At 32.6% G+C, this 15,241-nt stretch overlaps 4 protein-coding genes across 7 annotated transcripts; 3 read left to right on the forward strand and 1 right to left on the reverse strand.

The window, feature by feature from the left end:
* Positions 1–485: 485 nt before the first annotated feature.
* On the reverse strand, positions 486–4,086 carry LOC106775354 (OPA3-like protein). The gene is made up of 4 exons (XM_014662465.2): positions 3,742–4,086; positions 3,518–3,652; positions 2,121–2,207; positions 486–987 (listed from the first exon to the last, which is right to left on the reverse strand). The coding sequence occupies exons 1-4, from the start codon at positions 3,868–3,870 to the stop codon at positions 829–831; spliced, it is 510 nt and encodes a 169-aa protein (XP_014517951.1). The 5' UTR covers positions 3,871–4,086; the 3' UTR covers positions 486–828.
* A 2,372-nt stretch (positions 4,087–6,458) lies between these two features.
* On the forward strand, positions 6,459–8,884 carry LOC106775497 (isoflavone 4'-O-methyltransferase). 3 transcript variants are annotated; one of them, XM_022786628.1, is made up of 3 exons: positions 6,459–7,329; positions 7,406–7,676; positions 8,812–8,884. In XM_022786628.1, exons 1-3 carry the CDS (start codon positions 6,577–6,579, stop codon positions 8,826–8,828), a joined length of 1,041 nt encoding a protein of 346 aa, XP_022642349.1. In that variant the 5' UTR covers positions 6,459–6,576; the 3' UTR covers positions 8,829–8,884. The 3 variants fall into 3 exon arrangements, with proteins under 3 accessions (XP_022642349.1, XP_014518113.1, XP_014518114.1); XM_014662627.2 differs by lacking the exon at positions 8,812–8,884 and having other exon boundaries at positions 7,406–7,858; XM_014662628.2 differs by lacking the exon at positions 8,812–8,884 and having other exon boundaries at positions 7,445–7,858.
* Positions 8,885–8,904: 20 nt separating this feature from the next.
* LOC106775157 (putative pterin-4-alpha-carbinolamine dehydratase) lies at positions 8,905–12,750 on the forward strand. 2 transcript variants are annotated; one of them, XM_014662227.2, is made up of 6 exons: positions 8,905–9,050; positions 9,128–9,198; positions 9,293–9,378; positions 9,704–9,827; positions 9,931–9,999; positions 12,102–12,750. In XM_014662227.2, exons 1-6 carry the CDS (start codon positions 8,938–8,940, stop codon positions 12,188–12,190), a joined length of 552 nt encoding a protein of 183 aa, XP_014517713.1. In that variant the 5' UTR covers positions 8,905–8,937; the 3' UTR covers positions 12,191–12,750. The 2 variants fall into 2 exon arrangements, with proteins under 2 accessions (XP_014517713.1, XP_022642350.1); XM_022786629.1 differs by lacking the exon at positions 9,931–9,999.
* Positions 12,751–13,338: 588 nt separating this feature from the next.
* On the forward strand, positions 13,339–14,614 carry LOC106775507. Its single transcript, XM_014662642.2, has 2 exons — positions 13,339–13,913; positions 13,990–14,614. Exons 1-2 carry the CDS (start codon positions 13,746–13,748, stop codon positions 14,524–14,526), a joined length of 705 nt encoding a protein of 234 aa, XP_014518128.1. The 5' UTR covers positions 13,339–13,745; the 3' UTR covers positions 14,527–14,614.
* Positions 14,615–15,241: the final 627 nt, after the last annotated feature.

A 15,241-nucleotide genomic window follows, 5' to 3' on the forward strand; every position in this document is an offset into this window, starting at 1 on the left:
CAAATTAAGACGAAAACCTTCTATTGGGTGAATGGGTGAAAGAAATGAGGGTAAGGAAAGAATAAAGTGCTCCTCCACTACCGTCCAACATATTCCTGTTTTGATGCCTCTCTTAATGGAAGAGCTTTACAGGGGCACTGCTGAATGGATACCATATCCACCTACATCCCATGGTTTATCATTCGGTCGGACCATCCATCCACATGTCATGTCCATAACCCTCTATTTTCCCAAACCAAACATAGATAGGAGAGGGTAAAGTGGAGTGGGTGGTTGTGCTCTCAATCAATTTGACACTCAAATGCGTTGGATGTGTATCTTGTCACCAAACTTCAACTCAAACACATATCAATTGCTGAAATAAATTCTACAGCATGTTTAAACTAATCAGGACATGATGAGGTCCTTGTCATTTTGCAGATAAATCCAAACACACCACAGCTAAAAGGTCAATTGATCATTTGTGATGAAAGAGAGAAAGTGAATTCATGAAGAACGAATGTTCTTTTCTTTTTAAAGAATAATAACAAGTGGATTGAGAAGGCAAAGGGTATATTTGAGATGACGCATTTTATGCTCAATTGAGAGCGTCACCTCTTAGCCTCTATGAATTATCTGCCACTTATTTGGGAAAATACAATTTCAATCTGAAAGTTATCCCTAGCACAGCAAGATAATTGAACTCTTACACCTAGAAGCAAATGAACGCTTACAAAATAGGCCCCTCTTGAAAAGACCCTCAAATGAATCAGAGATTAAGCTTGACATTCATCGCGAAGACGAATGAAAAAAATGTCAAATAATTATTCTGTTTATCAGAACATCAGCTCAAGCAGTTTTCTCCGCCTTTCCAATTTCTGTATTACCTTGTCTGAAGTTTAGAATGCCAGTCAGTCCTCGTCCCCTGGCCATCTGTTCCAGTTCTTGAATTCTTTGCTTAAGAAGTTCCACTTCTTCTGCCAAGTTCTCATGTTTTTGTCTCACAGCCTAAAGTAAAACAAACGTTTAGAGAATGTTAAATATGAAACTTTGACAATTAAATAACTTCTCCCAGTTAGCCTGAATTGGGACAAATGTCAGTGAATACAATGAGTTGTTTAGTGTGGTTTTATATTCTAGAGCAAGACGAAGGACATATTGCCGTGAATTACTAAAATAAATAAATTGCTTAGCCAAAAAAACTATCCTTGTTTTATACAATTCAGACTTTTAAGAATATCTACTCCGACATACAACACATTGACAAAAACCTTGACATTGTCCTCTTTTAGAGTTTTCACAAAAAGGCCTAGTACAAGCCACTTATGTATATCGTTCTCAAGTTTAGAATGACTGTCGACTTAGCCATGCCAAATAAAGTTTTTAAATAAAATACACATCACGAGACATTAAAGCAACCTTTGGGCAAGAATGATCGACGCACCAAAAGAGAAATGTAGGATTTGAATCAATAAAAAAATGAGAAGTTCGAAATTGTTTATCTAGACATCTTCAGATATGAAAACCTGTGTATAGTAACCTATCATAGGTTCCTCTCAGCCCTCTAGAATTTTTATTATGACTCACAAAGTGATACTGGTGAAACAGTTCAGCTGCTCCTACCTAGTTATATAAGTAAACAGATAGGTTTGAACTACCAGCAATTGTTAGTTGTTTATCTGAAAGAATAATTATTATAAGTTAAAACTAAACATGAGAATACACAAGCCACTAGCTTCTTTTTAAAATCTTCAGCATAAAGTGGGAATAATTCTTCAATAATAGCATCACCACCGGATGAAATTAATCATGTATTCAATTTGATCAAGTTGTTCGATTTCAGTAAAAACCGTGATCAAGCAATCACAAGATGATATGGTATTGGTATAAAATCCTCCTTTATATTGGAAAAAGGGAGCAGATAATACATGCAATATGTTTAGCATATGAACTAAGGAACTATAATAGAAAATTAAAAATAGGGCGAAATGACATACAAACAAAAGAATAAAATAATTTGAAAAAAGATTAAAATAAATAAATAACAACTTAAATTAAGAAAAAGAGAACTTGACACATTTGAAACCAAAGGAAACACATAATGTTAAAACTATTTGCATGAGATTATTATTTGAAATTACCTCAAGCTCCTGTTTTCGTAGCTCCTCCTTTCTTGCCTCAGATCTAGAACTTCTTTGTACCTCAAAGATCAAGAGAACTCCTGCAACCTATGAGTATAGTACATAGCCAAATCAGCAAACAATAAATGCAATACCTGAGAGAACATATTATTAACATAAAAAAATTATTCACGTACTCCTATCCTGTGTTTGAGAGGAAAAATATTCCCAACAACAGGGTTTCTTTTTGTTTTGTTGTAGTGGTGATCATCGTGATCTTTGCTTGTTTTAACAAGACAACTAACCAAAAACGAGCCCAAAAGGTCTTGAGTCCTTAAAAGTCTATTTATAATGCTCTGGTTTGCAAAGCAGAATTCTAGAGAAACAATCTTTAAACCAAGATGAAAACATTTAGCTTTAAAGATCACAACTCAGAAGCATTGTATCTGGCCCTTTGATTATGAGCACATTCTTATTTCAAATTTGTAAGAATATTTGTTAAAAAATACTTGAGTAATCAATTTCCTATATCTATAACTCCTCTCTTCTTCCTCTCTGCCCACATGTCTTCTTTTGGAATACTTCCCGTAACCATTTTCTGCCATTGTCTACAATTAGATGCAATTCTTTTAACCATTTATCTGAATATTGAACAGACATTACTCGATCCCTTTAATTTTTTGGCAATTAGTCATAACTCAATATAATCCAACAACTGAGAACAAAGTAGCACTAAATTGAAAGTCGACTACTTGTATCAATTGTTCTTATAGCTTTTCTGCATAGCATAATTGGGTTTGCCCCTCTGAAAATCATCAAAAGAAAGTATCAGAGTACCTATATCAAATTCTAGAGTTTTGCTAAATTCCAAAAGCCTTTTAATCTCAACTCAAACTCAAGTGAAAATGAGCATTACCAATATTGGACGCCCCAAATTCCAAATTTAGAACTGTTGGAGAACTCGTTACAGATATGACAAATTATGGTATTGATATACAAGTAGTGCAAATCTCATCTCAGTTAAGTCTAAATCCACTTTTTAAGATGATATCTCACGTTCAAAATGTCTCTGTAATTGTAATCAAGAGAGAGAGGGTGTTGGTGATCCCACGTCTACAGACAGTCAATTTGTATGGTGGAGTTAAACTTAAAATCACTTTGTTGGAATAAGAATCCTATTGGAAGAAATAGAATTAACATATAATTCAATACTTGACTGAACAACTATTCTGTATATTAACAGAACAAAAGAATACTAATAGATCCATACTTCTGAGAATGTTCATAAAATGGGCAATTCAACACAAGTAATCAACAAAAATTGATCAAAACTCTGTTTCCAGAGTGAAATCATGGGTAAATTCAAGATCATAATAGCTACAAATTGTTTAGAAAAATGCAAGATTGAAATCACTGACCGAGAAGACAAAGAGTTCTCCGATAAGGTCAACCGCAGCCTGAACAGCCTTTTCCTCATTCAAGGGCCGAATCTCAACATCGGTGGCGTGACCGTAGATGCGCCGTTGCATTCTCGTGGTGATTTGATGATTTGTCTGATCCCCAAAATCGTAAATCAATAACTGAAGAACAAATGAGTGGGAAAGTTGCATTAAGAATTAAATTTGGAGGGAATGTAAGGAACCTGAGCCATGTTAACGATGAGTTGGCGAAACCTGGGGTGAAGAGCCGCCTGCTGCTTCAATCTACTAGCGACAGGTTTGCTTAGGGTTTTCAAAGCCAGCGTTCCGAGTTTCAAAAGTGGGAGCACCATACCTAAACTTTAACCTAATCAATTCAAATCAAATGACGAATCATACACATAGCAAATGCTAAATATTATTGGAGTTGTTTTAAGGTGGTTGGTTTTCTTGAAGAGCAAGAACGCAACGTGTTCAAGTCAATGGCAGCATTGCGTTGATTATTCACACTTCGCCCACTCTTTGCTTCCCCCCACCCCTCTGCAAATGCAAACTCAAAAATCAAACTATTGTTATTTCATATTCAACTATCTAAATTATACACAATTTGCATCATTACATATTTTAGAACATCGGTTACAATAGTAATAATGTATCAAAATGTCAATAAAAATTAATTATACCTTTTTTGTTAAAAAATTAACAAATTAATTATTAGTTTCATATGAAACCAATAGACCTCGTGAACGATAAAAAAAAAAAAAAAAAATTGACATGAAAATATGTGATAAGAATGTGCAAAGTTTTTTTAAGTCTTAAATCACATTATTCTCCACAAAACTGTAAACTATTTTGTGCAATTCTTTTAGCAAAAACATCAAATCTTTCTATACAATTTTTTTCAAAAAAATCACAAACCCTGATATTCAACTATCAAGTTCTTGATAAAACCAAAAGACTCATTCAATCACGATAACAAATCTCAAACTAATTCTTATTTTTAATATTTTTCTACTGATCATTTCTTCATATTAGTCGAACTTAGCTGAATACCAACTTAAAAACCAAAAATACTTTAATTTTCTTTATTATGCTAAAAATAAAGTATAGCAATACTTGATGAGTATTTATCTAATTTTTATTCATATAACTTTTAAATTAATTATTTTTTTCACGAATTTTCAAATAAATGTTTATAAGTTTTTAAACTAATTATTATAAACGTCAACAAAATTAATAATTTGTAGTGTTTGAAGATTGCATACAATTGTTTTATACTATGATTCCTAACCTATATTTTCGCATAATTTTAATAACATTCCAAAAATCTATAATTTTAATACCTTCTAAAAGCTCATTTTTATAACGTTTATGTAAGTATTAGAAATTACTATATAGAAAACTATTTATTAATTTTTACAATAAAAAACTATGCACTTAGTATATCTAATTACACTTAGTTTACATTTGTTAACGTAAAAATAAGATTTGATATTGTCTAATATATCCTATTTCTAAAAAAGACAAAGTCTATAACTATATAGTGATATTTTTTTTAAAATATTTATACAGACAATACTTTAAGGATAATAAAAGTATATATCCTAATCACATTAGTATTATGATATTCTTTAAAAAAAAAATAGGTGATGACATACATTTTTGACGAGTTGACATTGAATAATAAAAAATAAGATTTGATATTGCTTAATATGGTCTGTTTCTAAGAAAAAACAAAGCCTATAATTTTGTGATGATATTTTTAAAATATTTACACAATTATAGACAATAGTTTAAGAATAATCAAAGTCTATATCTAAATAATCACATGAGTATAGACTTTAAAATTCTTTAAAAACCAAAGTTTATAATACTGATATTTTTAAAAATATTTTTCACAATTATAGATAACGGTTCGGAACCTGTAATCACATAAATATTTTCAAAAATATCATTTCATTAAATGTCAAAATATAAGTTCCAGTTATAGGTTAAACCAAAATTTATACTTATACAATGAACGTATGATTTGATTTAACTTGAAACTTAAATTCATTTGTATAAAATATGTACATATTCATCCTTCTACCATTACTTAATTGAAAAAAATAATATATTATTCATTTTCATATTCATATTTAGTCGATACAATTTTTTTTTTTGTTTAAACGAGAAAATTCACACAATATCCATTAAATAAATTTATTTTTCATTTTTACCTGTGTGATTGAGAGCTGCAAAAACAAAATGACCGATATTTATATTTTCTTGATGAAAAAATATTTTTCTTTGTGAAAGTTATTTTGGTGCACTTTTCTATGAATTTTAATTTAGTTTTGGAAAAAGAACTTTATCTATTCAGTATTAAAAAATACATTTATTCTAAAGCCGACGCAATTTATTTTTATTACTAACACCAAACTAGTTTGACTGGAGTTTGATAGAATTAATCTAATTTGGTCGAAATTAATTATTCTAGGTTTTCCACAGACAAAGTTGCTTGCAGAAAGAGGACACTTGTTCTATTTATAGGAAAGTCAGAAGTGACTCAGAAAGATAGTCATAAAACAACAACTAACAATATTGTCCTACTTCAATTCAATTGCATCTTTATATGTCATGGAAAACAGGGCAATATAAATATCATGATTTTAGCAAAAAATTAAAGAATAATATTCATAGATATTTTAATTTTATCTATATTTATTATGTATTTTTTCTGTTTTTATTTTTCTTTTACACATTCTATAAATTTATTATTTCCATTTTTTAAATGTATATTAAGTGTTAATACACCCTTTTTTAATCTCCATGAATAATTACTCAAATATAAGAGAAGAGGACAATCTTTTTGCTATTCTAGATGTTAGAGAATTCAAAGAGATAAAAACAAAAGAAAACAACATTGTATATTTTTTTTTTCGCTTTTCTAGATGTCACAGAAGTCAAATACATCATGAATACTAGAAAACAAAAGTAAATTGATTCAGACCACAAACTTCAGGAGTTTTCTCTTAGAAGCATAAGGATTTTTAGCCAAGCAAAGAATTCTGGAAAAGATGGATGTTGAAGAGTTGTTTCAGGCTCAGGCTCATTTATACAAGTATACTTACAGTTTCGTTGCTTCCATGTGCCTCAAAAGTGCAGTTAACTTGGGAATACCAGACGCAATCTTCAAGAATGGCCAACCTATTACTCTCTCCGAGCTGGTCTTGGCACTTCAGATTCAACCAACGAAATCTGGTCATGTATATAGACTCATGCGCTTGCTGGTGCATGCTGGCTTCTTTGCCACAACCAAGGTTGTGAAAGATGATAAGGAAGAATTGGGGTATGATCTCACACCTTCTTCAAGGCTACTCCTTAAGGACAATGTTCCAACCTTGTCTCCTTTTGTTCGAGCAATGTTTCATCCGGCTCTAGTTCACTCATCAGAATCATTGCCAGAGTGGTTTCACAGAAATGAGACCACACCCTGTGACACTGCGTTTGGGATGAGTTTCTGGGAGTATTTGAGTCAAAACCAAGAGTTTAACGGCCTCTTCAATGAAGCAATGGTCAGTGATTCCGGGATGGTGAATTTGGTTATGAAAAACTGTAAATCTGTTTTTGAGGGACTGAATTCATTGGTTGATGTTGGTGGTGGTAAAGGAGGTGTGGGTAGGATAGTTTGTGAGTCACTGCCTAATTTGCAATGGACCGTGCTTGATCTTCCACATGTTGTTGAAAATTTGCCTGACAGTACCAATTTGAAGTTTGTGGGAGGTGACATGTTTCAGTCCATTCCTTCAGCAGATGCCGTTCTTCTCAAGGTATGCAACTTGTTCATCTTTACAATGTTAAGTTGGATTTGAAGATATTTTAATTTGTTTAATATGCATGTCGCAGTTAGTGTTGCATGCTTATAGTGATGAAGAATGCATTAAGGTACTGAAGAAATGCAAAGAAGCTGTTTCAAAGAAGGGGAAGACAGGGAAAGTAATTATCATAGACATAGTAGTTGGTCAAAGGAATGAAAATCATGAATTAACAGAAGCAAAGCTGTTTTTTGATATGATTATGATGGTCGTGGTCACTGGCAGAGAGAGAGAAGAAAAAGAATGGGAGAAACTCTTCTTGGAAGCTGGATTCAGTCATTACAAGATAACAAACATCTTTGGTATGAGATCACTCATTGAAGTTTATCCTTGAATCACTCTGATAATCTGTATTCATGTTGCACTGTTGTGTCCTAGTTTCTGCTGATCTTCTCAATTGTGATGTGACAACTCTACTTACCTATGTTTGGTTGCAGTGTGTAACTATGTTTAATTGAAACTCAGTATTTTCTCTTTCTTTTTCTTTCTGGTATCAAAGCTTAATTTCATGGCAGAGTTGTATTATTTTGACTAAGTCAAAACTTCTTTTACTCAACTGAATAGTCAAAAGTTGTGTATCAGAGCTATGTTTAATTTCTAAGCAACATACTTTATAAATGGAGGAAATGTGCTACAAATAGGAAAATTTCTCTCATATATTATTATCTCATCATAAATTTATATTGATATCATTTTTAAACTAATTATTATTTTTTCATAACTTTTCGATTGTTTTTTATAAGTTTTTAAACTAATTCTTATAATTATCAACAGATTTAATAATTTGTAATTTCGACAGTTTTCTCTTAGTTTTAAAACATTCCAAAAACGAAAATCTATACTGTTATAATACTTTCTAAAAGCTGATTTTTGAAACGTTTATTATGTATTAGACACTAGAAATTAGGAGAGAAAAACATTAAATAAATGGCCACGTAAGTATTAGAAATTGTTAGAAAATTGTACTATTTTTTACTAAAGTTAGCGTTCTTAAAATTCAGAGGTGTTTTCTAATTTGATATTGAAAATTTTGCTGTAACACTTTAATTTCTTAAGGTTTCTTTCGTTGCCAACTTCATCTTTTAAGTCATGTTCTTTTTCTTAATTAAGTTTATACTAACATACAATATAAAAATTATTAAAAATTAAAATAAATTATGATTTATTTTGAGAACATTTTCTACTAAAAGATAACATCGTATTTCATATTATAACCAAAATAATTAATATAACGTAACAAATTTCGTTTTTTTCTTAAGAAAATACATGTACAGTTCTATTTATTATTTAGTCTTGAGTTGAGATAAAACCTATCTGGAAGTTTTGTTCATGTTACTGAAATAATCACAAAGCCCAATGAGATAATATTTTCAAGGGGGCAAAAACGGTACTTCATTCATTATTTTTTTTTTCTTGTACTTATTCCTTCTGAGAGAGGGCAAAAGAGGAAATAAAAACAGAAAATGTGAAACAACTGAATTGCTTTCTGAACGCCTACGCCCTCAAAACGTAAGAGGATATAACTGAAAACTTCGTATTAAGCCTCTGTGCTGCTTCTACCAAATGAATCACCTTCTTCTTCTTTTTCGCCACCCTCTTCTACCTTTGTCTGTTGCCGCCGCCAAGTTATCATTACAACCCTTTTCCCAAACCTATTACTCATACACACGGAGAGGGTAATTTCATCTGAATCTGTTTCTCTATTTTTTAACAATGTGTCCTTCGTGCTCTGATTTCACTCTGTTGCGTTTAGAATGAATTCTGAAATTTTTCATGGAGCCTCTTCACCTCTCACAACCGCTACATTTTGCATTACCAACAAAGGTGCGTTTACCTGCTCTATCTACCTATATAACTTACCCTTTAGGCGTTTCATAATAACACGTTCCGATCATCAATTTTTTCTTTTTTATTTTAGACTTGTCAGCTAAGAAGTGTGTACCCTGCAATACAAAGGACTTGCAGCCCATGACCCAGGATGAAGCACGCACTCTGCTTCCACAGGTTTGTGCAGATTGTGTTATTAAAAATGTTCAACTCAAAAACCCTATAATGGGATTATTGGGGATACCCTTAACTTTGAACTTGATTTCACATATTTTATATAATGTATACTTGGTATACGTATATCTCAAAAAATGATAAAAATTATTCAAAATTAATGCATTCATACGTTTAGAGGTCTTTTTTAATCAACGCCTCTATTCAGCTCGTTATTTGGTCTGCTACGACCTCCCCGCTACAACGCTTTGGCGCACTATTTAACACCTTGATTTAACTTACGTCAATTTAAGTATCAATTTATTTGTTATTAATATTAAGTGTTTAGGTTGCCGATTGGGATTTGGTAAACGAGGATGGTGTATTGAAATTGAGGAGATCATGGAAAGTGAAGACTTTTACCAAAGGATTGGAATTTTTCAGGATAATAGGTGATCTTGCTGAAGCTGAAGGTATTATTTTCTGCCGCTTTCTACTTCCCTCCCCCTCTACCCCCCGAATGTATTGATGTTATGAGAGAAATAGAAAGTTTAAAAATGATGTTTTATTATGTAGGTCATCATCCTGATCTTCATCTTGTTGGCTGGAATAATGTTACCATAGAGATTTGGACACATTCTGTGGGTATGAATATGATATGACATTGTTCAAATTATTTAATCAATTCTGCTTTCTGACAAATATAATATTAGAAGATTTTGTTTAGGCAAGATTGACCTATAATGAAAAGCTCTCTATATCTATAGGCTAAAACGAGTCTCTGGATCTTGTTTTCAGGAACTGTTTTGTGCTCTTCATTCTTTTTGCTTTTATTGCAGCCAAGAGTGACCCTTTTCTTTTCATCCTATTCATCTCTACTTTCATGACACTCATTTTATGTTGACAAGATTGTAACTCTAAATTCCAGTTCTGAAATCTGTCAATTTATCCCAGCTCCTTTCGAAATTCACAACAAAGTATCTTTGGGTCTTTACACTAGGGTATTATTGAGGTAGTTCCTGTGGTCTAATACTATCTCAGACCAAAACATTTTTCATTTGCCTCAACAAGCTTACAGCTTATTGTAAGTACCCCAGTCCTTCTATTTACTGAACTATAGATGGTGCTTTCGAATATGTTACTATCACTTGACCTGACTTATTGTTGTGTTACAAAGTATGCCAATTCATGTATTCTCCTCAAGAGCGTTATTGGAAGTATACAAAGCACCTAACTTCATGTTGTGATATCTTCATGGACTGCTTCGTATGGTCTTCCTAAATCTCATGACCTGCAGTTTCAAGCATTCTGTGATTCTGACCATTCTCATGACTAGAAATCTTCACAGGTTATTTTATTTTCTTGGCTCAATCTGTTATCCTGGTCTTCTGAGAAGCAATTTGTTATGTCTGCAGCAGCACTTAGGCTGAATACCGCAGACCTTCTAACTGATCTATTGTGGTTTCAGTCCCTTCTAACTGAACTGCAAATTGCTATTTAAGCTCCTACACTCCATTCTTGCACTAAAAACTTTGAATTGGATCTTCACTTTGTTCTTGAAAAAGTTATACAGTAGTGAGGGTCATTCATCTTCCCTCTCAATTTCAAGTAACTGATTTTGTCAGCAAAGCTATGTCCAAGTCTCAGTGTGGTCATTTCATGTCTAAACTCACTGTTTCTTCCTTAGAAACATTCAGTTTGAGGGTGACTGTTACGGGTAGCTTAGTCATTTTTTTAGACAGTTTGATACAGCTAAATGTTTTTAGCAGTTTGTTAGGTTCACTGAATGTCTAAATGTCTTTTAGTCGCTAATCAGAGTGTGGATGAAACCATTTTCACCTTTCTCACTCAAAACTCGTTAATCTTTTCTTTGGTTCTTTGATTTTTTATTTCTATGGCCTGATATGTAATATTTCTAAACAATTGGAACCCAGTGTAATGATAATATGTTTAATGAAACCCACAGCACAGGCACAATGCTGGCTACCAGTGATATGATTTTTGTCCAGATTGATTCCTATTTATTTGTCATATGCACCATATATCAAATTAAGCTCTATATATAGTACGTTTTAACCGATATATTTAAGGGTTAAAGAAAAGAAAATGATTCCGTGGTTGCGATGTTACTAATTTGCTTCTCTGGAAAGCCAATGATTTTTATTTTCTACCTATTTGGAGAGAAGGAAAAACTGTATGCTCCTTGGCTTCCTTTAAAATTACATTTGGATTTTTATGTTTGTCACACGGGGCAGCCTCCACCTCCAATATAGTAGTATTGTGATACTGCAAGGAAAAGAAGTGCAGACAAGGAATGGTTATCTTACGTTTTATCTTTAGGTTAACTGAAGAGAAATTTTGAAAATAGAAATATTCTCTTTCTCTGGGTGTTTTTGTTTGTGTATCCATGCAAGTTAAAACTTTAATTAAATACGTAATTAGTTCATCAGATAGTCGTTTTGTTTGGCCATACCATATCTATTACATTTTCTTAGTTGCCTATAAGCTTACATATCTTGAAATTCTTTTAATAAAAGGGCTTCGCCACATACATATTCAACTTGCATCTGTAATATTAGTAGAGTAGATAATAGTATACTTTAGCTTGGACAGTACCATTGTTTCTTTCCAACGTTGTTTAACTTTGTCCCAAGTTTCCTTTTCGCTGTAATCTAATCTTAATTTTCTTGATTTTTTACTTCGTAATTCATTTGTTTATATCCATATATGGAATCGTGTTTATGCAGGTGGGCTGACCCAGAATGATTTTATTCTCGCTGCTAAGATGAATGGACTTAATTTGCATGGCTTGCTTAGACGGAAGGCTTCCGACTGAGTTATAAAAAGAAATCCAAAAGATTTTGCTTTTCTTTAAAACTAGGCCATGGGCTATCCTTCTAATAATTTGCTGCTACATCATCTGAGATGTCAATAACATCGAAGTTTAGCTCGAAATGTACATGATTGTAGTTGTCAAAGAGAACCATAAATTAGAATGGTTAAGAGAAAGAACCAAAATAAGGTAGACCAAGCTTCTCTTTGGCATGAACTCATAAATCAAGAGTTTCACTTTTTGCTGAATGTCACTGCCAAATGTCTTACAAGACTTGTACTGAGGCTTCTTTGTTTTTAAACAGAACTTCAGTTTTGATCTCCTGAGACTGTTGCTCAGTTCATGGAAAGCCTCTTTACAACTCTCTTTGTCCCATTGGCATGTACATCCTGATAAGAAATTATTAGAACTACGTAAAATGTGAACGACAATGTATGTGTAACATAATCATGCCAATTGTGCTTGTGTGCAAAGCCAACTCTAGTTTGTTGTGTCTTGCAAAGCCGTTCGTGCAATAGCATATGCTTGATGAATCAAATGTTGCAATGTCAGTGTCTTCCGTCTCCCTTCCTCTACTGCATCCTTTCTCACAGATTATTTTAATATCCCCGGAAGATTTACCGGGAATGATTCAAATTGTATTAAAATTTTATAATTAACGTATGAGTGAATTGATTGAGGAGGTTTCGGCAAGGGCTACTTGATTTATTAATTAATTAATATGTACAAGAAAATTTAAGTGAGTTTAGTCACGTCAAAACGAGAAAATTGAATATCATGTTGCAAAAAATAAAAAAACTCATAAATTCATTTTTATTTTTATTTGATTGAAAATGAAGTTAATCTTTTATGTGAGAGAGACTCGGCTCACATGTATGTAATTTCTTTATAATGAATTCTCTCTTAAAAGAAAATAAAATCCATCGTGTATTCTATTATAGCATAATTAAATGCTTTTACTATTTATATAGGATTCAGTGTTATTCAAAATGATTTTTACCCAGTTTTTTAACCACTTCATTCTTAATTTAAGTAAAGTAATTCTTTTTTGCTGGCGTTTAAAAAATTTTAAATACCACCTACGCAGAGGAATTGATGAAGTTATTCTGAAAAAAGAAAAATAATTAATGAAAATAATCTCGCGAAAAATAATACCGGTAATAATATATTTAATTAAGAACATATTGTATTTTGCCTCAGCTATTTAGGTAACCCCTGTTAAGGTCAATTGTTTGTCCCTTTCAGGTTCCAACATTTTGGAGTACCAAATCTGTTTCTTCTTGGCAACAGCTTCTGTTTCGCCTAACCCATTTTCTTTCTTCCATTCATTTGTTTTGTACTAATCAATAATTCGCTATTAGATAAGGTTTGGAAAATTTATCAAGTTGCCATCGGTTGTCAAATCATGAAAGGTCAATAATCCTAGATAATTATTGGAAGGATGACACCAAGGAATTCCTCCTAGTTTTGTAGTTTATAGGTGAAGATTTTGGTAATAAAACTTCAATCCTCCACCATTTCTCAATCAGGACTCCAAGGAAGGAACAACAACATAGACATGAAGTTCCATAAGGAGTACCTGGATTTAATTTTGGTCCCTTCAGGTTTGCTAATCATGTTTGCTTATCACCTCTTCCTGCTCTACAAATATATCAATCAGCCTCACACCACAGTCATGGGATTTGAGAACAATGACAAAAGAATATGGGTTGAAAGAATTATGCAGGCAAGTGATTAATCCTTATGACCCTTTTCTTTATTTGATCGAAAACCCTTGTAATTATTTTCATTGTAATGATCAGGCAGAGAAAAGGGATGTCAGCACGGCTCTGTCTGTAATTCAATCAAACACCACAGCTGCTACATTCTTGGCCTCGGTCTCTCTGACTCTTAGTTCACTTATTGGAGCTTGGATTGCCAACACTCCCAACATTTTCTTACAGCGTGAATTGATCTATGGTGACACCAGACCAACAACCGTTACTATCAAGTACATTTGCCTGCTAACATGCTTCCTTCTAGCTTTCTCATGCTTTGTTCAATCAACAAGACACTTTGTTCATGCAAACTATTTGATAAGCACACCAGATAGTTTTGTCCCTGTGAGTAGTGTGGAAATAGCTGTCATAAGGGGAGGTGATTTCTGGTCACTCGGTCTTCGAGCCCTCTATTTTGCTCTTGATTTGCTACTTTGGTTCTTTGGGCCAATACCTATGTTTATTTCCTCACTGGCCATGGTGCTTGTCCTCAATTATCTTGACTCTAATGCAAGACCATTGCACCTTAACGTGTCTCAGGGAACCCAGATTCAGATGCCAAAGAGGGGCTTTAACTTGTGAAGGACTACCCCTATGCTTTCAACCATTCACAGATATAAATTCAATGAGATGTATGAAATCAATTTAATCAAACTACAAATTCTTTTAATTATACAACTTTTCTGCCAAAAGGAAAATGTAAATACACAAAATGTCACAAGATTGAGAGACACAGAAAAATAGATGTGATGAAAAATAAAAAGAAAAAAGGTGTTTAATATTGTGCTTTTAAATATGTATTTTGTCCACTCCTAATCTAAACTTATACACGCAATTAAGTGTTTTTTCTTTAATAAATGTAATTAGAGTGAAAAAGCAAGAATATTTGTCTTACAAGCAAAGTTATATTTTTGACTTGTAATTGTGAATGACATTAGCGTGGGAGCTGCTGAATGCCTCGTTCTGTGGCAAGTGATTAGCGCCACTGACTTTCTTGCTTGCACGCAATTCTATAAGAAAACTGCCATCATAAATGTTGTATGCAAATACTGCAACTTTTTTCTTGTGTTTGGCCAAAAATGGAAATAGATTAACCTGTCTGCTACGTCTTACTGTGCAACTTGTGTTAAGCTTAAGTTTTACACATACCAACTCACCACTGCTAAATTATTTTCTTCCTTAAATATGTGATATTTAGATAACAGATTCACGCACTTCCTTTAATAAAATATAATTGTTCTCCTATTAAACCAATACTACAATGTCTTAAAAACGGATAATTGTATGATAGTATATA

The sequence above is a fragment of the Vigna radiata genome, chromosome 10, assembly GCF_000741045.1.
Source record: "Vigna radiata var. radiata cultivar VC1973A chromosome 10, Vradiata_ver6, whole genome shotgun sequence".
NCBI classification, from domain to species: Eukaryota; Viridiplantae; Streptophyta; class Magnoliopsida; order Fabales; family Fabaceae; genus Vigna; species Vigna radiata.

Excerpts from the sequence above, each read along its gene's own strand:
- LOC106775354 (XM_014662465.2), bottom strand. The coding sequence starts at position 3,870 with ATGGTGCTCCCACTTTTGAAACTCGGAACGCTGGCTTTGAAAACCCTA. Across the intron at positions 3,653-3,741 it reads TCATCGTTAACATGGCTCAG|ACAAATCATCAAATCACCAC; the intron begins GTTCCTTACATT and ends TTTGGGGATCAG. Across the intron at positions 988-2,120 it reads TACGAAAACAGGAGCTTGAG|GCTGTGAGACAAAAACATGA; the intron begins GTAATTTCAAAT and ends GTTTTACTTTAG.
- LOC106775497 (XM_014662627.2), top strand. The coding sequence starts at position 6,577 with ATGGATGTTGAAGAGTTGTTTCAGGCTCAGGCTCATTTATACAAGTAT. Across the intron at positions 7,330-7,405 it reads CAGATGCCGTTCTTCTCAAG|TTAGTGTTGCATGCTTATAG; the intron begins GTATGCAACTTG and ends TGCATGTCGCAG.
- LOC106775157 (XM_014662227.2), top strand. The coding sequence starts at position 8,938 with ATGAATCACCTTCTTCTTCTTTTTCGCCACCCTCTTCTACCTTTGTCT. Across the intron at positions 9,199-9,292 it reads ATTTTGCATTACCAACAAAG|ACTTGTCAGCTAAGAAGTGT; the intron begins GTGCGTTTACCT and ends TTTTTATTTTAG. Across the intron at positions 10,000-12,101 it reads GATTTGGACACATTCTGTGG|GTGGGCTGACCCAGAATGAT; the intron begins GTATGAATATGA and ends GTGTTTATGCAG.
- LOC106775507 (XM_014662642.2), top strand. The coding sequence starts at position 13,746 with ATGAAGTTCCATAAGGAGTACCTGGATTTAATTTTGGTCCCTTCAGGT. Across the intron at positions 13,914-13,989 it reads GGGTTGAAAGAATTATGCAG|GCAGAGAAAAGGGATGTCAG; the intron begins GCAAGTGATTAA and ends TGTAATGATCAG.